Source organism: Haplochromis burtoni, unplaced genomic scaffold (assembly GCF_018398535.1).
Source record: "Haplochromis burtoni strain Fernald_Lab_line unplaced genomic scaffold, NCSU_Asbu1 Contig_93, whole genome shotgun sequence".
In the NCBI taxonomy this organism is placed as follows: Eukaryota; Metazoa; Chordata; class Actinopteri; order Cichliformes; family Cichlidae; genus Haplochromis; species Haplochromis burtoni.
The window spans coordinates 862,759-889,641 of record NW_024582454.1 but is presented as its reverse complement, the minus strand read 5'-3'; the positions used below and the strand labels follow the sequence as shown (position 1 = coordinate 889,641).

The 26,883-nt window shown below is 39.8% G+C and overlaps 1 protein-coding gene across 4 annotated transcripts in view; it reads left to right on the top strand.

Moving 5' to 3' along the window:
• Positions 1-25,376, top strand: part of fam184ab (family with sequence similarity 184 member Ab) — a 231,691-nt gene extending 206,315 nt beyond the window's left edge. Inside the window, exons 19-22 of one of the 4 annotated variants that reach the window (XM_014336205.2) lie at positions 4,638-4,755; positions 6,547-6,651; positions 11,143-11,399; positions 24,361-25,376. In XM_014336205.2, the coding sequence (XP_014191691.1) occupies positions 4,638-4,755; positions 6,547-6,651; positions 11,143-11,399; positions 24,361-24,403 (523 nt within the window). In that variant the 3' untranslated portion in view covers positions 24,404-25,376. Of the gene's footprint in view, positions 1-4,637; positions 4,756-6,546; positions 6,652-11,142; positions 11,400-13,188; positions 15,614-20,879; positions 21,901-24,360 lie in introns of those variants that run through there. The other 3 variants (XM_014336204.2, XM_014336206.2, XM_014336208.2) reach the window with 3 other exon arrangements.
• The last annotated feature ends 1,507 nt before the right edge of the window (positions 25,377-26,883 follow it).

Here is a 26,883-nt window from a genome sequence, read left to right as displayed (position 1 = left end):
AAAGTTGCCAACACTCTGCTGACTCAAACACTGCAGCGCTCCAAATCTTCTCTGGGATTAACATCAGCATAAAAACTGTATGCCAGGAGCTTCATGGCATGGTTTCCATGGATGAGCAGATCCTGTAGATGTAATATGTAAGTGGCCCTGCACTTTTGTCCACATACTGTATATACTGGGGACTGACTTGTTAAATAAACACAGGTAGTGTATTAAAAAAAAAGAAAGAAAGAAAAGATTACTAAATAAAAATGAGACCAAAAGAGTCCAGAACCATGATAGCGGCACCATAAGCATAATTACTGTCTAACACTTCAACACCAGTTCTCAAATTAACACATATTAAACTGTATGTAAATATCACAGAGGTTTTGCTTTCTGCAACATTAGCAATGCAATATTGAAAAGGACTCCAAGGATCCTGCAGAAAACCCCCTGCAAGTCTCAAAACACCAATTTCTTCTCAAAGAGAAAACAAATTTTGTTGCTGCACGACCAAACAAATCAAACTGCTCCTTTAAAGATCAAGCTGTCTCTGGCTGCCGTAGATAAAACTCTGCCTCCTATAAAGTCTTTATAGAGAAAATATCAAGCATACAGTAAGAAAGCTGCTTAATGTGACCTTTTGGATCTTTCCTTCATTTCTCTTTTAGCCTTCTTTTCTATTTTTAATGTTTTCTTTGATGAGTGCTTCTTTATATCTCCATATTCTATCATAAATGCACAGTGAGTTTTCGAAATGACTCTTCAGTTTCTCATTCATTTTTCTCACGACATTTTTGTATTTGTATGTCTTGGTGTATATTATTGTACTTACAAAGTTTAAACCAACTAGGGAAAAATGTTCACTTAATGAGTAGTTTGTGTCTGCAAACACACAGCTGAAACTATTCAGAGTTAACACTGTGCACATGGACCAGTGCAACAACATGAGTGGGTCATGCATTTGTTCGTTCAGCTGCTGATGTGGTGTGAGTAGCATGAATGTGGTGTGTCAACAGCGGCTATGAGAGAAAAGGTCAAGACATGATAAGAAGGTGGCAAAGATAACAGAAACCCTCCTGACCATTTCTCATTTCTGTTTTTGGGACATTTGAAATCCTGAAACCTCAGACTCTTGCTGAGAGATTCTAAGTCATCATCTTATCACAGACTTCACCTTCACCAAGAAGATGAAGCACCTCCAGAAAATCCACATGAACACAGTGTTGCAGGTTTGCTGGTGACATATTGGAGCAGTCGTGGCTGTCCAGCGTCTCTTATCAGCTTAACCATGCAGCGGATTTTCTCCCTGCAGGTTGTCATGATGTTTTGTGTGTGTGTGTTTGTCCGTAAGCTGGAAACCGTCTGTCCGTGTGATCTGAAACAAATCTGAAAATGAGATAAATGCCACTGGTGGCACAGCGCTCCCTTGCTTTTCCTGTGGGTGTGACTGAGGGTCCTTCTGCTCAGCGAAGGGTTGCTGATGCTGTGGTACTCAGGCACAAAATAGCTGGTCACTAAACACTTGGCCTCAGTGTGCTCCTGCTCAGAGGAAGAGCTGTTTTAGTACCAACTCAGTCTGCTTGAACACAGATATGTGTATATATATATATATATATATATAGATAGATAGATAGATAGATAGATAATCAGTTATTAACAGTAAAAAAGGATCCAACTTGAATTTTTCTTAAATAAAGATTAGCACAATAACATCAGCTATATTTTGCCTAACAAAATAGAAAAAGGCGAGCATAGACGTGACCCTATGAGGCCCACATATCTCTAAAGACGTTGTTAATTAGCTAAAGCAAAGCACGTTTCATATCTCATTGAATACAACTTGACTTTAATTTTTTAAATGATAATTGCTATTGAAGCCAAAAAAAGAAGATAATGGGTGTGCTGTAGGGTGAGGTTATGTCCTTTCTCTGCCCCTTGCTCGTAGCATCCAGTTTCAAAACACAAAGACTGCAACAGCCTCAAGCTCCTTTCCTTCATATTTTTACTTTCGTGTTCAGAATTTACTCTAGATCCCTAAAGTGATTATTGCACTAAGCACTTGAACAATACAAAGCAGCAACCAGAATTTAGTTTGGTTCATACTGTAGATATTCTCCTACTTGAGCAGCAGAAAATGTTTGGCAAACAGGAAAAAAAATGATGAATCGCCTGTCTGATAAACTCAAAAGTACCAGCACAACAGCAGAGCTAATATCTGACGAAAGTGCAGATCAGCTTTTATCAGCATCACTTGGATGAGCTCCACTGGCTGTTCCACTCCAATGCCAGATTTTCTTTGGAGTGACTGCAATTTATCTAGAAGAGAAGCTGGCCTAAAGAAAGCAGTCACTACTGCCATTTTATTTTTTTATTTTTTTGTTATGTTAAATACTTAAAAGCTCAAATTTAGCTCTTAAAAGATGGGTGCTTGATTTATTTTCCTCCAACCCATCAATATATAAAATGTGAAGCTTACTAAAATGAAAAAAATCATGTTATGAAAAATGGACTGAAGAGACTCATAACCTGAGTTAACTCAGAAGACACCTCATGAGGTTCTTGAAACAGTCCAAAATGCAAAAGCCACAACACAACAGACCTGAGTCTGAATATATGAGGGTATAAGACAGACGCTGGGACAAAGACTAATTTAAGAACTATAAACAATGGGAAGACGCCACTGACTGTATAGAAAAGAGGCAATTAGGAGGAGGGAAAACACCTGGGAAACAAGGACTGCTGAAACTGATCAAGAACAATAAACAACGAAAATAAAAGACAAAAAACAAGAGACAACAGAGTACTAAAATGAAACTGGAGGTAGCGCACGGGGGGGACAGAGATGTAGACTTAACAAGAAAGAAAAGGACATGGGGGAGTCTAAAACCAATTAAGTATATTTGGTACTCAGCATGTAAACACAATAAAAAAAAAAGACTAAAGACCCTAAAAAATAATCTGAAATACAAAATTTTAAGAACTATAAACAAGATACAGGAGAAAAATCCAGGGAAATTTGTACTGTGTTAGTGTAACAAGTTTTTAAGTTCACTGTCAAATAATAATAAAAAGTATTACCAAAACTAGAAACATGCTTGCAGCTAAACATGAAAAGAAGTCGTGTTTGATCAAAAAGACCTGTTTTCATTTCCTAAAACGCCTCACATAAAAGTTTCTGTAACTGAGCTTTGATGGTTTCATTTTCCTGTTATTGTTTCTTTTGCTTAAGTTCTTTTTTCTTTCTTTCCTAATTTAAATTTATGAGGGTGTCATGTAGGGCTGCTCAATTAATCGAATTTTAATCTCGATTACGATCTGGGTTTTCAACGATCATTAAAAATGACTGAGCCGACTATTAGCCCCTCCCTCGTGCTTTACTCTCGCGCTGCTCCGTGTGGCAAATCGAGCGCACCTCTCTGCATTTCGAGCACGTGTCACAACAATTACCAGAGGGAAGCTCGGAAAGCTAAGCAGAAGTTATTTGGAGAGGAGAGTGACTGCTGTTGGTTGAAAAGAGAGGTAAAAAAAAAACTTCAGTGGTGTGGAAACATTATGGGTTCGCGGAGTCAGACGTGTGTAAACTTTGCTACAGTGTTGTAGCTGCACCACAGAGCAACACTGCAAAGTTCACTAAACATAGATGTTTACATTTTTCATTTATTTTTTATATTGCAAACATTTGCACTGTTATCAGTATTTGCACACTATTTTATATTATTTTTTGACAATCTTTAAAGTCATTATTCAATACATTGTTATTGTTAAATATCGTCAAATAATCAAGATCTCAATTTCAGTGAAAATAATCGTGATTATCATTTTTGCCATAATCGAGCAGCCCTAGTGTCATGTCATAATTCTTGTGACCAGAAAAAAAAACATATTCTGAAAATACTTTGATTTATTAGCAACCCAGTACACAGTAACTGCAACTGAGTGCATCGCTGTTTAATTATGAGACTGGCATAATGACTTGTATCACGGCATGTTTCTTTTATGTTTACTTGAGTTTTGTGCACAAAATAAAATTTTAGTTTATCACAGCTTAAAAAAATAACTAATTTAAGCCAACAGTACAACATATGACTGCTTGCTTGAGTCACTCGCTTACTTGCGTGCAGAAGGGAAAACGTCACCAGACGTTAAATTAATCAGAGCTTTTACACAATGTGTTGATTTCTCTAAAGGCCAGTGTGAAAATAAATCCATTATAACGTTTTTGAAAGTTCTCCTAAGTTACAGAATCAAAACATTCTCCACAGGGACTGCACAGCTGCTGACATAATGGTTTTTGTGATGAGAAGAGGCGAGGGCGGGGAAGAAAGGAAGGACAATTACTGTTTTATTGATTAAAGTGTAATGAAAAAGGAAATCGCCTTTTGATACACACTTTTAATTTTCTCAACTCTTAAATGCTTCCATCTTGTAAACATACACTATAAAGTGCCAGATCAAATGTTCCTGCTTTGAATCTTTCCCTGCTAATGTTTGATGTCACATATTTAATATGTGGAAGAAACTCACACAGTTTGTTGGATCAAACTGTGCATTGACGTGTTGCTTGATTTTTAGATATGTATAATTTTGTTTTAGCCTAGACTGTGGGAGGATATTTATGGTCTTATGTCTTTTTTTTTTTCTTTATCTCACAGGTTGGAAGGAACAGAGGATAAGTTCAGGAACAGAGAGAGTCGTCCTGAGGATCTGCAGCTCATCGCCGAGCTCAAAGATATGGTTTCTGAGAGAGAAACTCTAGTCAAAAAACTGGTGGTAGGTATTGAGGTAAAGTCCCAACCATAAGAAGCTATAGCTATAAACATGAAGAGGAAAATGCATCCTCCCTTATTTGTTTGCACACTGAACAAAAATGATGAGTAATGCTTTCCAGATCTTATCTGATTTATAGAGAAAGCATGGATAGTGTTGTCCAGACCCACAAAATATATGTTTAACTCTCCTGAAAACTCTAGGCTAAACATTTGAATAAACCCAACAAAAAAAAATGTTTGCTGTACAATTAAAAATCGCTCAGGTTGTGCTGATTTTCACAAGTTACTTTTCTAACAACACTGATTTTATACTCGTTTTTATACTATATTACTATATTTTATCTTATATTCGAGACTAAAGTGAAACACCACATGGTTTTACTACAGAACCAGCTTTGAAGTCATCTTTTGAAGCTGTTTGGAAACGGCCAGCGCATTTTAAATAATAATTAAATGACGTCCATTGCACTAATCATCTGTCTGTCACTTCTGGCCACAGGCTAGCTAATGAGCCTCATCAAAGAACCAAGAGAACACCAAAAGAGAAAAACAAGCCAGAGTGTGAGGAGAATTGAAAGCAAGCATTTAGCAAAGAACTTGTCTTACAATCAATAAAAAAAGCACTTGGTTCGTCCAATTCTAAATGGTTTCACACTTAGCTTTGACCTTTTCAGTCAGTAGTTCAGACACACAGCGTCAGATTAATTTAGTAAAGGGTGGCTAACATTAGCAGTGCTAACACCAGCGTCTTGCAGGTTACCGTTGACATGCCTGTGCAGAATCTGGGTACATTTTGCTGTGGTCGAGTAGTTATACCATGTAGTGACTGTGGCTGGGTGTTTAACATCTTATAAAATCTAACAGTTAATTGCCTTTGAATATGAAATTAATTATGAGTAAGTAGTTTAATCAAGCAGTATTTGCACTCATGACTGTCGAGGGCAGCAACATGTATTCGACTAGTCATACACACACATACAGCTTAATAACTCATTACTCACAGAGTTTGACATGTTAAAAATAATGTATGGGTGAGGAGTCCTTCATAAAATGAACAGTCGGTAAATATTTGACTTAAAGAGAAGGTGCTAATTAGAATAGTGCAGGACCCAAGACAGAATCCTGAGGAACACCACAAAGTTGTTTCTCAAGAAGAGTCCGAAACCTCATGTGACAATTTAAATGTTTAAAAATAAAATAAAAGATTTCAACTTTTCCAAACTTGGAAACATGCTAAATATATTCACATGTTGGCATTCAGAACTGCTACCCTCAGAAATATGTTGGAATTAGTCTTCATTTAAACGCTGCATCACAATTTTCAGCACCATTGTCAGGCTTAGTTTCTCTCTTTCGGACAGTTTGAGACCTAATCTACTTCAGTTCATTAACATTGTGAGATTCATTGTTTTTGTCTGACACTCAGTGGTACTGAGGTGGTGATTTTTATTAATCAGGTTACATTTTTCATGCTGAGGCACTATTGCTGTCTGAGTCAGCTGTGGAGTTGTCTCTGACAGTTTGGAGCGCTTGGGAGGTGAAAAGTTTATGCTAAAGTGCATAAAAGGTACCTCACAGGTGCAAAATTCTGATGGGCAGAAGAGTTTGGTTGTGAGAATTGCTGTTTTTAAGCAGTTTTCACAAAGACATGAAACTGTAGTGTCAAGTTTGTGTGCCACTCGGAAATGTTGCCAGACAGAGCTCATTAAATGTGTGATTTTCAGTCACTCTACACTCCCCTGAGTCCTCCGCAGCCTAACTGGCTGTCAGCTAACACGATTTTCTCCTCCAGGACGATAAAAAGTTCTACCAGCTGGAACTCGTCAACAGGGAGACCAACTTCAACAAAGTGTTCACCGCCAGTCCTAATGTGGGAGTTATCAACCCGCTCATTAAGGTAGGCCCTAATATCCTGTAACACGCCACACACAGGGGCACTCTGATAAGCCTGCTCCATTATTTTACTACATAGCAAAGATGATATCCACTCCAAGTCATTTCATGTACATCCGTGCTGATCAACCAACACCATCAGTGCTGAGGTTTTAAAAAGGTACCACAGTAAATCATTTTAAGTAATACCTGTTAAGAATTACACCATTTTTGAGGTGACCGTCGTCCTTTAGCAAAGTTTACAGAGCAAGACATGAAGTTGTTTTACAGCAAAGAAAGGATCACGATGTTCCAGTAAAACTTTCAGAGTTTATGAGAGACAGCAGAAGGACAAGGGGAGAAAAAAATCAATTTTATCACATTTATTCTTTTCTGTAAAATGAAGGTCGTCAAGGATGGAGAAACGGACAGGAAACGGCATGAGGAACAGGAACTGTGGTGTTTCTTTCATTTCTAGATAATAGCACAGACTGAGGAGTGAGGGGGAGGCTGTCCAAGGTCTACATACCAAGATCTTGTTTGTTTGCAGCAGCTGAACCAAAGTGTCACAGTTCATATAGATTTCAATGCACCATAAAAACACCACAAAAGGAAAGGGCCTTTGGTTTTAATGAATGCAGTCAAATAAAATCAGGAAGTTTGACTGCAATAAAATTATTTTCTCTTATTACCTTTAATTAAATAAATGCTGTTTCCTGTTAGTCGCTGTGGCTCAATGTAATTATATAACTAGATAATTTAAACCTAAAGCCAAAAGGACAATGGTGCTTTTCTGAAGCATTGATTTTGTGATCTGTTTAAAGCTGCTGAAAACAAACATTTCTGTTCTTTAAAGCACTTCTCAAAAAATCTGTATATAGGATGTTGATTTAGCGAAATAACCAGATAAGCAAAAGCAAGCATTAATTTAGATACCAGACTCCCCCGCCCCCAATGTTACACAATATATTGCAACAAAAGGAAAAGCTCTGTATACTATATAAGGATAATTAAATGGCACATTTTTAGAAATCATATAAATAACATTTATTTCTATTTTAATATTTGATAATTGAAACAATTTAATTTAGACCTTTCCCTCAGCTTGTGTAAAAAAGGTTCAATAAATACCTTAAAATCAATTGTTTATTAGAGACTTGGTTTTTCTTTCCTTCCTGTCACACCGGCATCGTATTTTCTCTTTTTACTGGATTTATGACGACCATCTTGTAGTTGTCAAGGGTGTGGTCAGAGGGGGGGCATGGGGTGGCACAGGCCCCACTAAAAATACAATTAACTCCACTGGATGAAAGTATGGATGGGACCAGTGGTTCAAATATAGCATAGTGCATTTACTCAAGCACTGTACTGAAGTTTGATTGATTGATTGAATCTTTATTTTGAACATGTTGAAAAAGTACAACAAAATAGAATTAAAAGAGACAAATGAACAAAGCAAAACAAAAGGAAAACGAGCAACCACAACTCCAAATAACGTTCATGTTCAAAAAGGAGCAGGAAGAAGCATAAGCATTTATATTTGAATAAAGTGCCACAGCAACCGAAGAATCCACCTCTTTCCACTATCTAGTAGTCAATAGACTACAGATACCTCCGTTGCATAATTACTCCATTAATATGTTATGTGTAAATTTTATATTTTTTTTCTAGTTTATATATATACACATAGGAATATTGGTTATCTATCTAATCCATACATGACGTACACTCAACAAAATATACAACGCAACACCTTTGTATACTTGCTCGTCAATTCACCCATGGATGGGAGCGATTAGAGCACTCTAAATTCATTCCAGGAAATACAACAAACCATCCCTCCAAACAGTGGTCACAAATCAGTACCAAATGTGTGTGTGGGCACATCTGCATATTGGAGATAATTCCATCCCACCTCACAGTGTGCCACATCAGGATGCTGATCTGACATCATGAGTAGTGCACAGGTGTACCTCAGACTGCCCACAACAAAAGGCCACCCTGGAATGTGCAGTTTTTTTGCGCTATTGGGGGTCTGGGGACCCAGAACCGGTCAGTATCTGGTGTGACCACCATTTGCCTCATGCAGTGCAACACATCGTCGCATGGAGTCTATCAGATTGTCAATTGTGGCCTGTGGAATGTTGGTCCACTCCACTTCAATGGCTGTGCGAGGTTGTTGGATATTCGTGGGAACTGGTACACGCTGTCGTATACGCCGGTCAAGCACATCCCGAACATGCTCAATGGGTGACATGTCCGGTGAGTATGCTGGCCATGCAAGAACTGGGACATTCTCAGCTGCCATCTGCCCTGAACAATGTGAACCATGATTCATCCGTGAAGCGCACACCTCTCCAACGTGCCAGACGCCATCGAATGTGAGCATTTGCCCACACAAGTCTGTTACGGCGACGAGCTGGAGTCAGGTCAAGACCCCGATGAGGACGACGGGCATGCAGTTGAGCGTCCCTGAGACGGTTTCTGACAGTTTGTGCAGAAATTGTTTGGTTGTGCAAACCAATTGTTCCAGCAGCTGTCTGGGTGGCTGGTCTCAGACGATCTTGGAGGTGAACCTGCTGGATGTGGAGGTCCTGGGCTGGTGTGGTTACACGAGGTCTGCGGTTGTGAGGCCGGTTGGATGTGCTGCCATATTCTCTGAAACGCCTGTGGAGACGGCTTATGGTTGAGAAATGAACATTCAATGCACGGGCGACAGATCTGGTTGACATTCCTGCTGTCAGCATGCCAATTGCACGCTCCCTCATTGCTTGTGGCATCTGTGGCATTTTGCTGTGAGACAAAACTGCACATTCCAGGGTGGCCTTTTGTTGTGGGCAGTCTGAGGTACACCTGTGCACTACTCATGATGTCAGATCAGCATCCTGATGTGGCACACCTGTGAGGTGGGATGGATTATCTCAATATAGCAGATGTGCCCACTACCACACATTTGGACTGATTTGTGACCACTGTTTGGGAGGGATGGTTATATTGTGTATCTGGAATGAATTTTAGGTCTCTACGTCCATCCCATGGGGAATGGGAGCAGTAACAAAGGTGTTGCGTTTATATTTTTGTTGAGTGTATTCACATACGCACATATACACATTTTCAATAACCCCATTAACACCTCAAGGATACACAACCTACAAATATATATATATATATAATATATATACCCATACCAACATACCCGTGCACCCGCACACACATGAAAATATTAGACAAGAACACCCTATCAAATCTCTACCTTTTCCCTGTACCCTGTAAAAACCATATCCTTAAACCGCTTTTTAAACTGCGCCATGCTTGGACATTGCTTCATATCTTTACTTAGTCTGTTCCACAGCTTCACTCCACACACAGAGATGCAAAAACTTTTTAATGTTGTACGGATACGAGGATGTTTTAAATTTAATTCCCCCCTCAAATTGTATCCCCGTTCCCTTTTAGAAAACATTTTTAGAATATTCAGCTTAATGTACTACATCTGCTTCAGTAATGCATCTTTATGATGATGCCAAAAATCACTCCTAGTGTTTTCTAATCCAGACTGTATACTGAATATATTTCAGATCAAATATTCTGATTTTCTGTGGGCCCTTTGTTCTTTGTTCTTGGTGTCCCATGTGATAACACTCCCAGACATATGGTGGTTGCCGTGGTGATTTAAATCAATTAGTGCTTCTACAATAAGAATAGCAGCTCATTTTTCTCTTTGACCGATGTCTAAAGAAGCTCCTTTGAAATTAATACTCTCTTTTCTTTGTTACATTGCATTAAGAATTAAATTGATATTTTAAAGTAAATAGTGTGCCGACCTTTTCCTTTTGTGGCAAAAAAGTACAAAAGAGCAGAAAATTAAAAGGTTTAGAACAAGATTGACATTCTCATGCAGGACTTCATAGCTCGTAGCAGGAAACAGGTTCAGAAGATGTTTCTGGTTAACAGAATGTCTCATTGTCATGTGTGTCTGAGCTGAATGGTTCCCACTGCATGATTTAACTGTTGACACGATCTCAGGTACAACTTTGACCTGTGACGCGTTGTTTTCTTTGCAAACCCTTTCTCTGATCATGTCTTTGTGTGTATAAATGTGCCACCCGATTTGACTGGTCTTCTTTTCTTCAGCCTTCCTTTGCTTTCAAAGCCATTTGTTAGTGTGAGATGTTTCCCGCTTTTACACATCTCTTCTCATCTGAACTTTCATTCTGCTCAGAGTGACTGGTGCTTTAAGACTGTGACTGAGCAATGCCGGTCTTCAGACTGATCCATTCACTCTGCTTCGATCAGCATTTGAATATTATTAAGTTAGCACGCTGCTCTTTCCTGTCTCTCATTGGCTGGACTGTTACAGCTTCCAGAGCTCTCCCTGTACTCCATTTGCCCTTTTTATCCTTTCATTACTTCCTAAGTTTTTATTATTATTTTGTTTTAAACTTCCCTTTTGCTCCTTTTTGACCCCCGTGCCCCTCCTTTTTCTTTTTTTTTCTTTTTTTTTTCTCCTGTGTAGCAAAAGAGAAAGAATGAGAAAACAGCAGCCAGCAGATTGAGCAGCTCTCCTAATGTCAGGGCTCTGGAGGGAGCAGGTATGGGCATGGGCTTGGTGGGTACAGGGAGCGGCCAGCCCCCACAACCACCACCCCCGCCCCCAACCCCGCCCAGTCGCCTAGAGCCTATCCCCAACTCCCCCCTCCATCACCTTGAGCTCAACTCCAACAAACCTCTTGCCCCGCTGACCCCTCCCACCGAACCCAAGAAATTCATGAGGTGAGACCTTTTCAGCCCCGACTAACAGCAGCGCATTAATTATCCAATCACAGGCCTCAGAAGCACTTTTACTGAAGTGAGTCGTGGCCAGAGGTAAACATTCAAATATATAATATCTTTATTTTAGATTTTAAAACAAACAACAGAACTTGATTCTTCTTCTCTACAGATGTTTTGTTTTATTATACTCATTCTTTCTTGCCAAGTGTGGCACTTTCATAAACCATAAGAAGCATGAAATCATTGTCAGCTATAGCTGCAGATTCTAAAAAAAGAAGCTTTCAGAAGCTCTGTGCTGTGATCAACTGTTCGCTGATTCCCAACCTTGTTGATTGCTGGTGCCATGTTGAGCTTTCCCCTCTGCAGTTTGTTGACAGTTGTAGAAGCAAGATGTGGAACCTGAGTTTAAGACAAAAAAGGCAGAAAAACGCTGCTTGTTTTTAGGTCATTACTTTGGTTTTTTGGCTTAAATATCAGCTGTTGCTACTTGATTTTCTCAGTTTTTGTTATTAGTTTAATCAAGATAACACACTGGTTAAACTGCCAGGTGTTGCTTCCACTTGACTCTGTTTGGAACAAGATTAAAATATATGTATTTAGCAGGTGCTAGAGCTGCAACAAAATTAGTCATCACATAATCAGGCAGTTATTTTAAAGATTTGGCGTTAGGTGATTGTTGGATACTATGGTATTCTCCAGATACAGTGATGTTAGATTGTTTAAATGCAAAGACATTAAAGGTGACACAGAAAAACAAACTCAACATATTATAATTTTTTCCTTGGAAATGAATAAAACCTTTCTATTCACAACAGCTGTATAACCTTGAGGAGGTGCTTTATATTCCAAGGCAAAGGCCCTAAAATATTAAATTGAAATCCTCAACAATGAGACAGTCCCATACTATAAAAAATCATTAGGAAGTAGAACCAGGCATCGTATACATGTTTCAGACATTCAGGGTGAACTGGCATTATAGTACATAGTATTAACTGATGAGATAAAAACTGCTGCATGGCTCGTTGCATTCAAGGTGTTATGGTGTTACATTAAGCGGTCACTCCCAACTCCAACCAAGGGGGTGTTTTAACCCAAATCTTGTTTCACTAATGCTGTCCCTAGCAAAGTACTATCTAGAGCCACATCAGGTTTTATCGTCCTGATGGAGTGCTTGTGTGAGATTTATGTTATACTGCAGGTTGGAAGCTAGCATAAAGCTCTTACACTTTTCTGCGATAAATTCATCCCAAATAGAAAAAGGACTGTTAGAGACAACTGAGAGAGTCAGGCAAGGGCTATTTTTTTTGAAAACCAAGTTTAATCCTACTACTTTAAACCACTGGGGAAAAAAACAATAGAAAAAACTGTTTAATGCATGGTTGATGTAATGTTTTTGGCTTTTAAAGTAACCAGGGCTACTTTTTAAAAGCTAATTTTAAGCTAATAAGCTAACAGACATGCTACTGTTTGCAGCTTACAGTAGAGCAAACCAGGTTCAATCAAATCCTCACCACTTTGTTTTTCTTGATTTAGATTTTTAAGTGGAAATAATGTCCAAACTATTTAACTATGGATTGTAGATAGTTTTACATCAAAGACATCTAGAGCCTAAACGTCTGGAGTACCCCAAGTCATATAAATGCTAAGCTATGACGACAGTTTGGTCCTTTCATACTTTTTGGTGATAATAACAGTTAATAGTTTTTGATAACAGCCTCTCTCCTCGGGGTTAGGGTTTGGCGAACAGTTAATCAAAAAGACTTGTAGATGATTTTCTGCCTCCTTTCAGGGCCTGAGGTTTTTACTGTTTATATCACAAACCAGCTGACCCTGAGTCGACATTAAAGGACACGACTACTTTCTGCTGCAGCACGTTTGAACTCAGAGGCATTGGCAGCTCTTTAAATAGAAGTGAATAATATGGAAAGGGCAACATAAACACAAGAGTCCCGTGTGCGACTGAAGCTTCAAAGAATGGCCTTGGAATGCAAAAGGGGCATGTTTTTACTTTTGATTTCTTTTCTTTCCCATCAGTCCGAACATGTTGCTGTCTGAACTGTGTGCATGCTGAATGTTCTTTTTTTTTTTTGGTTTTGTTTTCTCTTCTTTTCAGTTCAGGACGTTTACACTACCTGTTGTTATTATCCACTGTGTCTTTTTTGTCGTTGTTTTGTGTCACACTGTGACGTTTCTTTCTTCATCCTCACCATCATCTAAATTTCAGCATGTTGCACTTTTACTCGACTCGAAATGGGCTCGACCGTTTTTGTAAAAAGTAAATAAACGTTTTTTTTAATGCAGACTTGTATTGAAGTAGATATTGTCTTTTGCTATTATGGACCGTCTCCCTCTGTGTGTGGTGGTGTCTTATTTTGATCCTGCTCTACTCTACGCTCCAGTAAACGCTGCTTTGGTGGCTGTGACGAACTGTGTGAACTGATATGATGATAAATTATGCAACATGCTTCTCACATGAATACATGCAGTGTGTATGCGTGTGAGGGGTGGCGGGATGAGGGGGGGGGTTTAGTTGCATGTAGGTTTACAGCATGTGTGTGAGTGAGTGGTTTCTTTCCTTTGTGCTGCATGTTGTACTGCCGAGTAAGACGCAGTGGCTGCTTTGCAAAAGCTTGGGACAAACCTCTGTTGATTTAAAATGCTTGCACAAGCACACACACACACACACACACGCATTATTATTCCTCATTGCCAGAGCTGTACCCTAACACACATTCTAACATGCACAACAAAGTAAGGCGATGACAGTATGAGGTCAGGTGTTAGAGGCTTTGAAATGTTTTCAGACTATAGTACAATTTATCTCTGCTCTCACTCTTCACACTCTTTGTTCTTAACAAACAGTTTGAGTGATGGTAAACATTTTCCTTACACTTGAGCGATTTGCTATGCTGGCCTCTTTAAATCAATAAGTCGTTACGTGTTTAACCCTGATAAACGTTATTCAAATAGACTTCAGTTTGTATAGAAGAAGTAAGTCAGACATCACAGCAGTAAAGAGTAGTTATTAGACTGCAGCTTGCACCCGTTTTGGCTGAAGGAGATATCTTTGTGCCTACAAACATCCAGAACATTCATAACATAGATCTGTTTAATAGGAAAATATAGAACGCAATATGTATAACAGCCTGTTAATGGTGTTAAATTGGGTATGTTTAAGTCCCAGACTAATCCTAATCTAATCCTAAATTCAAGATGACTAACTCAAAGTTACGTGTTTTAGGTTAATGACCCCAAATTTTGGGGTATGGACAGCAAAAACCCCAAACAAATAAAATAAAAACAAGCTTCATAGACGCGTATCAGACAGACAACAAGAAAGTCAGGAGTAAGCTGCATATAAATGTAGGAGAATTAGAGGGATTAGAAACAGTTGAGGAATAAGAAACAGCTGAAAGGAATCAAGACAATCATGTCGACAGGAACTAAAGAGAAAAACACCAGAAGAAAAAACAAAATATCAAGTATCATGCACCAAAAACACAATAATATAAATCAAAATCTGAAATACAAAACTCTGCAACAATAATAATCCTCATTTACCAGAGCCAACGAAACGCCAAGCCAGTTCAATGACTCTCTAAAACAAGGCATTTTAGACCCCTCCCCCTTCAAGGCCCGCTTTCTTCTCACTGGCTGCCCCTCAAAAACAGAAAGTTTAAACAGAACGTGGGTGCAGCTTCTGTGCTCACAGCCAGATTTGACCATATTAGTAATCTGTTGACATCATACAGATTCAAGAATAGAAAAAAAAAAATAGCTGAATGAACCTTTAGAGCAGACTGAAGTCTCAGCTTTTGGCTCTCACATAAGCTGATCTTATTATCTTTATAAAAATAAAGATAAGCTGTCTTCAGGTAGCTGTTCTAACGTGTGCATTTACTCATACAGTCCTGGGATTCTTTAAAGCTGTTTAAAAGGCCTAAAATATCATAGTATATTAAAAGGTCATGGCCAGCAATGTCACCTTACAGCAAGACCCTGAACTGGATAAGTGGAACAAAATGGATGGATGGATCGTAAAAAGTGTAGTAAAAAAAATTATATTTTAAATTAAATAGTTTTGATATAAACATATAGATAAGTAAACAAAGTGCAAACAATGCAAATTGAAGTAATCTACATCAGCGGTCCCCAACCTTTTTTGCGCCACGGACCGGTTTATGCCCGACAATATTTTCACGGACCGGCCTTTAAGGTGTCGCGGATAAATACAACAAAATAAAACTAGTGAAAAGACCCAGGAAAACCGAGTAAACGATAAAAACGATAACAAAATAACGCTGAAAACTGATAAAAACCCTGAAAACCATACATTTCACACCTGAGCCTCAACTCTCGCGGCCCGGTACCAAACGACTCACGGACCGGTACCGGTCCGAGGCCCAGAGGTTGGGGACCGCTGATCTACATGATTGAAATGTACAACTGAAAGACCAAATCTTAAACACTTGAGCTGCAGATGATATGACTGCACCTTGATCCCTTAAAAAATAAGGTAGGCAGGTGAAGTGCACACATTTGTAAAAGCCTGCTGAGTTTCTAGCCCTCTGTTTCCCCCTCAATGTCCAGTATTTGTGCAAATGCAAAGAGAGGCCACATCCTCTCTCTGCTGTCACGTATAATGGATAGACTCCCTCCTTCAATCTGATACGCTCCTCTCGCTCTTCTTACTTCTTCCTCTGACCTTGATTCATCTTCTCATGCTCTGCCAATCTCTTTTCATCTCCTCTCCATCGTATTTCCTGCCCTGCTCCTGCAAGTCATCCAGCTTCTCTGCTCACGGTTTCATGCCACCACATTTCACCTCTCTTTTCTCCTTTTCTTCTTGCGAACAGAAAGCTGCACTTCCTGCATCAAAGCTTCCTGAAAATTATCTTTAAAATCCTCTGATCGCCTCGTGATTCTGTCAGTCAGTGCACACACTGAGAATACAGACTCTGAGGGTGTTTAATATGAGATGACCGTGAGCACAAATTATACATTAACATGAATATTTTATGAATTTGTGGTAAAACAGAACGCCTTGAGTCTGCACTGTGACTGTGCGCAGCATAAACAAGATTCATTAGGCTAAGCAAATATAAGGGAGGTCTTTTTGGGAGAAAGTAAAATAACAAAAAAATACCCTCGTAAGATTTTAGCATCGCCCCGGGGTTATGGGACTGTTTGTTTAAGAAGTAGCCCATTAAGAAACAGAAGTGGCTCCGATAGGTGTTTGTTTTTAATAGATGCACACACTAATTAGTTCAAACTTTGGGGAACGGTGTGTTTCCCCTCTGAGGACGTGAGTCAGGAAGGAACTGCAGCTTGATTAGATCATATAAATTCCAGCCGCGATCGGCATTCTCCTGGAAAAGAATAGACTTTAAATCATTGGATAATGCCAATTTAAAGTAATTTAGTGTTATAGAGTTACCTGCTGAGGAAACTAACCTCTTAAAGTATTTTAACACACATATACTCACCAAGCTCAGCCCATCAGTGCTCTTTTAAAATGTGACAAAGACAATATAAAAGATGCACAAAGCTTAAGAATCTGAAAAGTTGAGCTTAATCCCCAAGTTGTGCTTCAGCGGGAATCCTACACCAAAACCTGCCCCTCATTTAAAAAAAGCTATTAAACATCGAATCGACGCAACCCACAGCTTGTGATTGGCCTGTTCAGTCCCATCGGTTCATTTTGTGCATTTCTGGCTACTGTTTTGCAGCAGTTTTGAATTTATCAGTGAGAGAGTAACAAAAAATAAATAGTATAAAGAATAATTCAATGTTAAGGTCATACTGGAAAGGATGTTAACCTTGTTTTGTGAACTGTGGTCAATATTAGAGTCAGAGAGGAGGCTTTTTAATCACAATGATTAATAAGCATTAGCGTAAACAACTTTAGGCTTCTTTAATAGGACTTTACTAGCCAATGGGTGATGCCACAGTGGCTACACCCATCCTAATGTGAACACAGCCGTAGGATTAAAATGCATCGCAGGGCGGTAGAAACATTGGAAGTGCTTCAGAGGCACAAAAATAGGAAGAAGCAAATGTTGTGACATTTTCATAGAAAGTGCATTACATGACAGTTTGTGCGTTTCACAGACAGTTACCCTGTCACTTCTAGGGTTAGATTTTCCTTCTTAATGGTCCATCACAATCTCGTGTTCACAAAGCAACACAAAGTTTGGGCTTTTTATTTTTTGTTAAACTCAAATACTTCCAAAGAATTCAGAATTTAACGTCTACACCATATCTTGCATAAACACTCATCCACACAATTACTAATATTATAGATGCAGAGCTGTGTCCAAACTCCTGTGTGAAACTTTGATTTCAAGACAAAAAAAATGTATCTTTTAAAAAACAAAGGCTTCAGAGCTTTGAATCTGATTTTTCAGCTTCACTGAAGAGAGGCTGCTCAACTGAATCTGTACTTCCCTTTAAGATGCGGAAGAAAACAGAGACACACAAAAACCTCCAATTCAGTCCAATAGCTGTTTGAAGTTTAAAAGTATTACAGTTTCAGAATGTAGTTTTAACTTTGGTGCCTAGTTTTCAAATATGGTGTAGTAGCCATACAATAACAGGCAGTGAAGTGGGGAAGCATCACGTGAAAAAGCAGCCCACTTACCTAAACGTCAAAGGAAAGGCTCTGAAATTTTACAGTTAACTCAAACCTCCAAAATTTGTGAGGATATGTGATGAGAGTGAAATGTGCAGAGCGATATCTCAGAGGTTTTGTTCTATGGTTTTTTTTTTTCTCGAGACGCGTGTGTATGTGTAAAAAAAAAGATGCAAAAGCCATTTTCATTTCTCGTTATTTGCTTCCGGTGACTTCTGACTCCTTCTCCAGACTTTCTGAAGGTTTTTCAAAGTTTTCTTTAAACATTTTCAAAAAAAGATTTTTGTTTGTTACTGACCTATGAATCATTCAAGCATAAAAAACCATCAACTCAGAATCAGAAACTTTATTGTCATTGTCACGAGAACAACGAAATTAAGAATGGTCCCCGATCATTGCATCATCCCTAGCAATATCAAAATATAAATAAAACAATAAAATTCAATAAATAAATAAAAAAAACTCAAGAGATAAACCAGTGTGTGCACATGACAAGCTAAGAACCCATTTTAAATTGTGTCTTTAGACACTTTGTTACTAGTAGCCTGTCACTAAAATACATAATTGTTCCCTTTCTTTATATTTCTTTTAATGAATCTATAAAATGCCCAAAAAATAACAGTTTGCCAAACATTACAAAATTTCCTTTTGCACCAACAAGGTGATTCTTGAAAAGTTGTGAGCTAAAAACTTGGCATTTTTCAGCATAATGTGCAGTGTGACCTTAGAAAAGTTCAAATAGTAGATGTGGCAAGCTTTAACATTTGTTTACTGCAGATGCACGGGATCTAAATATCATCTTCTTAAAAATAGAGGGAAAAAATACAACAGAGACCTGACACAGGATCTAACAGATGAACCTGGCTCTGCATTTATCCATCTACTGCTTTTCAAAGCAGTGGAAGTGTGGCCGAGATGAAGCTATTCCTGAGGAAGGGAAACTGAGAAAAAAGCCTGGGGTGTATGCCAAATTACACGGAGCTGGACTGATCAGAGGTAACGAGTCAGAGGTAGAACAGTGAGTGTCTACAGCCATCCGTAAAACATGGAAGCTCCGTGGTGGTTTGGAGATCTTTTCAAAAGTGATAGAATTATAACACAGAAACGTACCATCAGATTTTTATCCACCATTCAGTACCACCTGGTCCTGCTACTAAGCTTCTGATTGGCAACAGCTTCAGTTTTAAGCATGACAGTGATCCCACTGCAGTCAAAGCAATCCTGGATAGAACAACATAATAAACTCTATCGGTCATGGACTGGCCTCCCCTGAGCCCAGATCTCTACATTATTGAAGCATCTAAAGGCAAATAACATCCAAAAAAATAGCTTTTAAGGTCTATCAGAAAATCTTATTCAGACAGGATGAAATTGTTCCATTTTTGTAACTATTTTCAGCTGTTTTGAGGCTCTAGTGATGATTTACTGCAGCAGCATCGTGATATGATTTTTTTGAGGAGTCAAATTAAACCGTTCTCATGGTGATGAGGGACGGCGCTGCTACAGCCATGTGTTTTTAACAGTTTTGCTAAACGGGGAATACTCTTTAAAAGATCTATTCACTTCAAAGGACTGTGTGAACTTCACTAAACCTTTACTTAGAGATAAAACATTGCGCGTGGTTACTTTCCAAAGGCTGCACAGGAGAGTAGTCATTCAATCAGCTGTAATGGAGAGTGGAGAAGGACAAACACTGGCGTGGTTCATCTTGAATCTTGTGGTTATGCTGCCCCCTGTGGACAGAAAAGAAAATTACACATTCAAACGCTCAGATTTCAAACTTAAATCACACAAAAACACCAGTGGAGTGTGGAAAAAGGTCAAAACCCCAGTTACATTTTCTCAAAGCATCAGAGGTAGACACAAACAGCTAAATTAAAAGTAATATTAATGATTATTGATTCATGATAGTAAAAAAAGTTTAGCTGGTCTGTCTGAGGAGAAACAGAATTTCCCCTTATCTTTCTGTCTAAATAATTTTATTTTCTAAAAACAAACATGTAAACGACAATCTGCCACTGCAGTCAAAATAACACACATAAAAACAAACGTAGTATTGGACACAGCAGGAGAAGTCAGGATCAGGCGACACAACAACCAATAGGAAGGAGGGAATGTGGTAACTAAAGAACTGGCTGAACTCATCTGTTACATCACTGGTTACAATGAAGACATGTGCACAGGTGGGCATCCCGTTACATGTAGGGTTAGATCGGCTTTGGTAATGCTCCGTCACTAGCTCATGTTCACAAACTAACACAGAGGCTGCTTTGGGCTATTTATTTTAATAGTTAGGAAAATACGTCCAAAATTAACATCTACACCGTGTCTCGCATGAACCTCCACAAAACCACACAGTCACTGATGTTTTAGTTAGATGCAGAGCTCAGTTTGATTTATTTCAGTATTTAGACCGGACGAAGTACTAAAACAAACATCTTCCACACAGTTGTTAATGTGTGTCCCCCGCTCTTTCTGCATGTTAATATCAACAGAGTGTGAATGTTTGTTTTTGATTTTGGAGGCAAAAAAGGAAAAAGGTTTTTAGCTTTGGATCAGATTGTGGAGCTTCACTGGAGGAAGGCCGCTCAGCTGAACCTATATTTTCCTGAGAGATGAAAGCATTAGAGCATCATTTTCTTTTCAATCAGAAAGTCATCATTTGAGGCTAAAGTTGGATTATTATAAAAACACATCGACTTTTAAGATTCTTCGGTGTGAAAAAATCTGAGAGCGTTAAAGTGAAGCTTGTGCTTTTCACCCCTTTATGTTTAAGACTAAACGAGCTGAGCGATCAGCCTCTCACTTCTCTTTCCTTAACTTTCTGTTTGTGTGTGTCCGTCCTGAAGCCCTCCTGAAACAAAGGACTCTGCCATCGACTCCCCGGACGCTCAGCGCCAGGAGTGGTTCGCCCAATACTTTTCCTTTTGATCGACCACAGACCTGCAAACACAACGATTCAGCATGTCAACCGAACTTTTAAAAAAAAGAAAAAAAGAAAAAGAAAAAACTGATGAAAAAAAACAAACAAAAAACTGGAAAAAATCTTCAAACTATTTGTTATTTATCGTCATTGATCGGTTCGGGGATCAATCCACTTTGGAATCAGTCGACCGAAACTGTAAATCCTGGTTTGAGAATCGCTTCTCCTCGACGTGTCGATCAAACGCACAGAACCTGATGTCGCTGATTTCCACTTCTGGGAGAAACGCCATGATTTTCCACTTCCTGCCGTTGACCGAGACCAAAGTGAATTGAACCCGACCGCGACATCAAATGTCATCGCTCCGATCTGATTTGATTGTTTGATTCTCTCTGATTGTTTCACTGTGGAGGAGTTTCTCTCGTAGTACAGTGACAATGATCATCCGTATGTTTGATGTTTATTTCATTCCTTTACTCTTCGACTTATTTTGCAGTTTCTTGGAACTAGAATAAAATATGAGTGGTGCATTTTCATGCTGCTAATTGCCATTGTTGGACTACAGTAAGAACTATATATAAAGAATTATACGGTAGGTAATTGTGCTCTCTTTGTACGTGGGCCCCACTGCATACAGCATCTTAGACTAGGAGGGCTGATCTAAGACCAGTTCGCCTCCTCATTTATGGTGACATTAACTTCGGACCTGATCCTAGATCAGTTACACTTCTCTGGCGTGCTCCGTGAATACAGGCTCTGATTTTAGGACGGCACCATCATGGCGAGTTTGTTACAGCTGCATAGAAGTTTCAGCCGATTTTGGTAGAATATTAAAACCTGTTTGTATGGTCGTCTGTCTCAACACAGATATAATGATGTCTCACCAATTTTAAAATCAAAAATAGCATATTTTATATTTATATTATAATGTGTATGCTTAATAAATTATTATTGTGACATTTACTGGCGTTTGCTTGTCTTTTTTTAATGAACTGGTGATTTGTTTTTTTCCATTATTGAAGTTAACTTATTTTGTTATGAGGTATAAAAAAATAAAACAAAAGCTTTTAGTTTTTGTTGAATTAATACAGGAGTGAGGGGAAACAGATGGAAAAGCAGAGGAAGAGACGGTACTCTAAATACACAGGGCTGATTGGGGTGAAAGGAAGAGAGGCGAGGAGTCGAGGCAACGAGTTATAAAGCGAATGAGACATCCTCAGTTCAGAGCTTCATTTTAACGACATGTCAGTTCAATGTGACGTGTGGAACGACTGCTTCATTAAGAGCTTGTGCTGCACTGGGGCAGAAGGTTTGCGCATCTTAAATAACTCACTATGAACAACACAGCTATCAACAACACACCCGCGAGTGTTTATCCTGCTCCTCCTGGAGCCCACCCTCACACCCTTACACTGTGCTCCAAAGCCTAGACACAGATTTATCCTAACATGTATGCATTGCGTTGTTTGGTCTAACAACACAACACACTCCCTCATGCTGGGGGCAGGACTCTACAGACAAATACTTTTCAGTAGAAATTAAAAGTAGACGTAAAGGTTGTCTTGAACACTGTTGTGCTCACTGGAGATATGAGATCACATCATCAGCAGAGCAGCTTTATGGGCTTTATGATGCAGCTGTGCCAAACATCGCTTTAAAATGAGGCTGTTCATCAAAAACATCCCAACAGGCAGTAGAAGTAGCTACTGTCCTCCTGTGCTCTCAAATTTACTTAGTTATTTAAAATCATTTATTACTTAAACATGTTTCTATGAATTTTGTTTTTGGCAGCTTGAATTTCTGCTAAATTGATCAAATCACAGGAGGCTTTACTATTTACAGAAGTAATTGACACAATTTAGGTGAGCTCATCTGCAGACAGTTGTATATGCATTTGAAATTTGATGGACAAATAAATGGGATAAGGTGAAGGAAGAACACATTCTTATATGTATACAGATAAAATGGTTTGTAGTGTTTTTATAAATATATATTTATGATGAGTAGGATTATGATTTATGTTTAGATAGAAGAAAGAAGGTGAAAATAAAGTGGAAAAATAAGAAATATAAGGTGTGGTAGAAAAGGGGAAAAATCTGTGGTGTTTACCCAGCTGTTTCCTTGTTAACGCAATCATAAATACCATAAAATCTTACATATACCAAACGAACAGGCTGCTACACTATGGAGTCTTAACAGTGACCGCTAGAGGGCGGTAGTGCTGCTCATAACACGTTATTAACAGTTTGACCCGGAAAATAAACAGAGCCTGAGTTCCTGTCCGGGCTAAAAATGGCGGCGTCAGGAGCCGGGTCTCCCGGCCGGCTGGTCCAGTACGTAGTGGTCCGCTCGGATCTGGTTCATAAACTGTCCTGGCCCCTGGGGGCCGTGATAACTCAGGCCTGCCACGCCGCTACCGCCGCCATCCACCTGCACTACGGAGATCCGGACACACAGTGCTACCTGTCCGAGCTGGACTCCATGCACAAGGTGGTGCTGGGGGTAAGACAGCCGTGCCAAACTCTGTTCAGAAATTCGCTACTTTAGCTTCTTGGAGCATAATGCGGGTTCATCGCCCGATACAGATTAAATACGGAGATGTTATAAGTCGACATTCTTATTTGAAATCAGCACCAGCAGTAAATTTCTATATAATATCGATTTATGGCTATTATTCACAGTCATTGCTTCTCTAGCAGCATTTAAAACCCTTCATTTTAACAAATAATAATATCAGAGTGATCAAGCTGAGCGCCGAATTAAAAGACCAGTCCTACACATTACGATACGGTGATAAATTATGCGCTAGCAGATACATTTTCCCTGTAATTCATTAGACTTTTAAAGTCTGTAATTTCAAGTAGAAGTTCGCAATAAGAGATTTTTCTCCTCAGAAGCAGGGCTGTCAAATACAGAGGCCAAAGCCAGTTAAAGGTCCACTTCGGCCCAATAGGAGGCTTTACAGTGTGTTGTGTTATTATTAACTTCTCCCAGTTTTTCAATTAAAATATATATATTTTTAAATTGCACTTCACTTTTAAAAGAAGTGTCAGAGTGCTGATTTATTCCCTATAAACATAATATGATATTACATTTTTAAGAGACTGGCAAGGGGTGTCTTTCATTTTGCCTGTTTTCAGCTTTCAAGATGTTCCCCTTTACATTTAAAAGGAAAGCATTGTGCTGGTGTATTACTCTTAACAGCTGTTGTCTATTGTTTTTACTGGGCTGCTTTATTAAACCCACCAAAGCCTGTTAGGACAAACAAAGTGGTGCATATAGAAATAGATGTACTGTCTCAGCCTCTTGTTTGGACAGACCTGCAGTGTTTTGTTCCCAGAACTCTGTCCTTCATTGCAGGAATCTGTTGCAGTCGTCAGTGAGAGTATGCTTTTTTTTGTCTCCAGGCTCCAGACGAGGCTGCCCTCTCTGGTCTGTCTGAGTCTCTGACGCAGGCTGGTGTCTCCCACAAGCTTTGGATCGAACAGCCTGAGAACATCCCCACATGTTTAGCCCTGAAGCCGTATCCAAAAGAGACTGTCCAGCCACTGATGCGCAAGTTCAAACTCTTCAAATGACTTCCCCTCCAAACACCGCCGCCTCGCTGAGACACTCTCCATCCGGACACTCGTTTTTATTTTAAATTGCAGTCTGCAAAATGGACAGTGGGCACTGCACCCTTTTCTGTCCAGAATTAAAATCTGAAATACTGTCTGCTAATCTGGGTTTATTTGTTCTGATGTTTTACAAAATACAAAAGCTGTGTTCATTCGTTTGTGATGTAAAAGCAAAATGAGACGCCAACAAAAGTCCCTTATCTCACCCCCAGCTGGTTCTCATTGCTCATCTAAATAAACCATTCCTGTTTAATGCAGTGTAACTCAGGTGTATGTTATCATATTGTGAATCCTCTGTTTGAAGATGAAATTTATGCGGCTATACTGATGAGTGTGGATTTACATGCCTGCACTGTTTTATAACTGGAGCTCTTGCCAGCTGATGTTTCACCGGAAGATTTGAACAATATTTATCTGTTTTACACTCTTTTATCTAAATTCATGTCACAACTGGAGCCCATCCCAGATGTTACCGGGTAAAAGTCAGAGTCCTCAAGTCACCGAAGAGCCTGGGATTTAAAAAAGAAACGGAAGAAGAAAGAATCCAAGAATTTAAATTTATCTCATCTGCTTAATCTATAAACTGACCTAACAGCTGGCCAAGTTATCAGCTCACATTCAGTGAGCCGATAAGGTTCAGAGTGTGTGTCCAATCACACTTTACTTCTATGAGGCCCTGCACTACCTGTTCATTGTTAATGAGTCATTGTAGCAAGATTAAGCAACTCTGAATCAACCTCTCTGTACACACTGCAGGTCAGTTTATTTCTCTTGCAGTTATTTGATTGATTAAATATGAGAAAGTAGCAACAAGTGCTTTCATAATTTCCTGGAGGCGTCTCATAATATCATAGAATTTCCTTTAATCGTTTAAAAACGACCTGAAAGCCTGTTTCTTTCTGGCCTGAGTTTTAATCTGTTTATTTCAGTCTAATGGATACCAGAAACAAAACCGTATGAAACTAAATAAAAATGACCATAAAGGTTGTTTTTTTTTAAAAGAAATTAATATAAATTTTCTCTATAAAATTGTCCCACAAAGCCTGGCTTCTTTTAAAATGATTATTATTATTACTGGAAATCACAAATGAGATCCAGCAAATCTTGACACACAAAGCTGAAGCTTTAAAAAGGACTCTCAGAAATTTGCCCTTTTTTCTTGTAAATTTGTAATATTTTACCACTGAATTTGAGATTTTTTTTCTCAGAAATGTTGTGGGCGGGTGGGTGCATGGGGGCCCAGCCCTGGAGCAGGGTGCCGCCGGTGCATCGAGCCACCTGGGGGGCTCTTCAACTGGTGGGGAAGATTGTCACATCTTGCAGGAGCTTTCCTCTCCTCAGGGGCTCTCTCTGCAGGAGGGGGAGATACAGGAGAGGTGGAGGAAGATCTCAGCCTGGGTGTTTATTGTCTTATGTAGTCTGGAAGAAGAGTGGATGGTGGGGTGGGTGCAGTTTTCTCTGTGGTGGGGTTGGGTGGACTGTCCTGGGCTCTGTGGGGCCGGGAGGCGCTGCTGCACTGGGCCCCGGTCTGGATGGGCCTGGGCCCCCTTTCCCTGGCGGGTCGCGGAGTATGGGGGTGCCTACTGGGGTCAGCGGGGGAGCTGGCCCCAGGGAGGGGTCACTTGCCCCTCCCTTCCTTCCCTCCCCATCTCCAGCTGCCTCCCTCTTCCCGCTCCACCACAACCACCCACACATGCAGGGCCTTGGAGTAGGGGTATGTCACCAGGGTGCAGAGGAGGCCACCCCCCCCGTCCCCTTCTGGCTGCCTCTGCCTCAATTTTATCCCACAACTTAGACATTCACATTACTCACACTCTCATTACACATACATATAGGATCTTGGGGGTGGGCACGATACACGGAACCCAAAGTACCATCAGGGTGTACACCCCACCCTGGCGTCGTTGCCCACCTCTCAATGTTAAATACACGTAGACATTGAGGGCCAACAGGAGGGACCATGCGCTTACCTGCTGCTCTCTGGCAGGTAGCTCCATGCCCTCCTGGGTTTTAAATGCACCTTAGAACACACATGCATCAACACTACAATGAGCGGGTGGAGGGAGGTTTGGAGTCTTCTCTCACCCCCATTCTCTGCGACCTGCTGGAGCGGGGGGGCTAGGAGGAGGAGTTGGCCGTCCGACTGCGGTCTGGAGTGTGGGGCCTCCCTGCTGCTGCGGAGTCGGGGCGGTCTGCCTCCCCCCACCGCAGGGAAAAGGGTAACACCACCTGGGTCTGGGTGCAGTTCCCCCCCTCCAGGGGCAAGGGTACCTAGACCCGGGGCTTAGAGTACGCTTGGGGAGTGTGATCGTG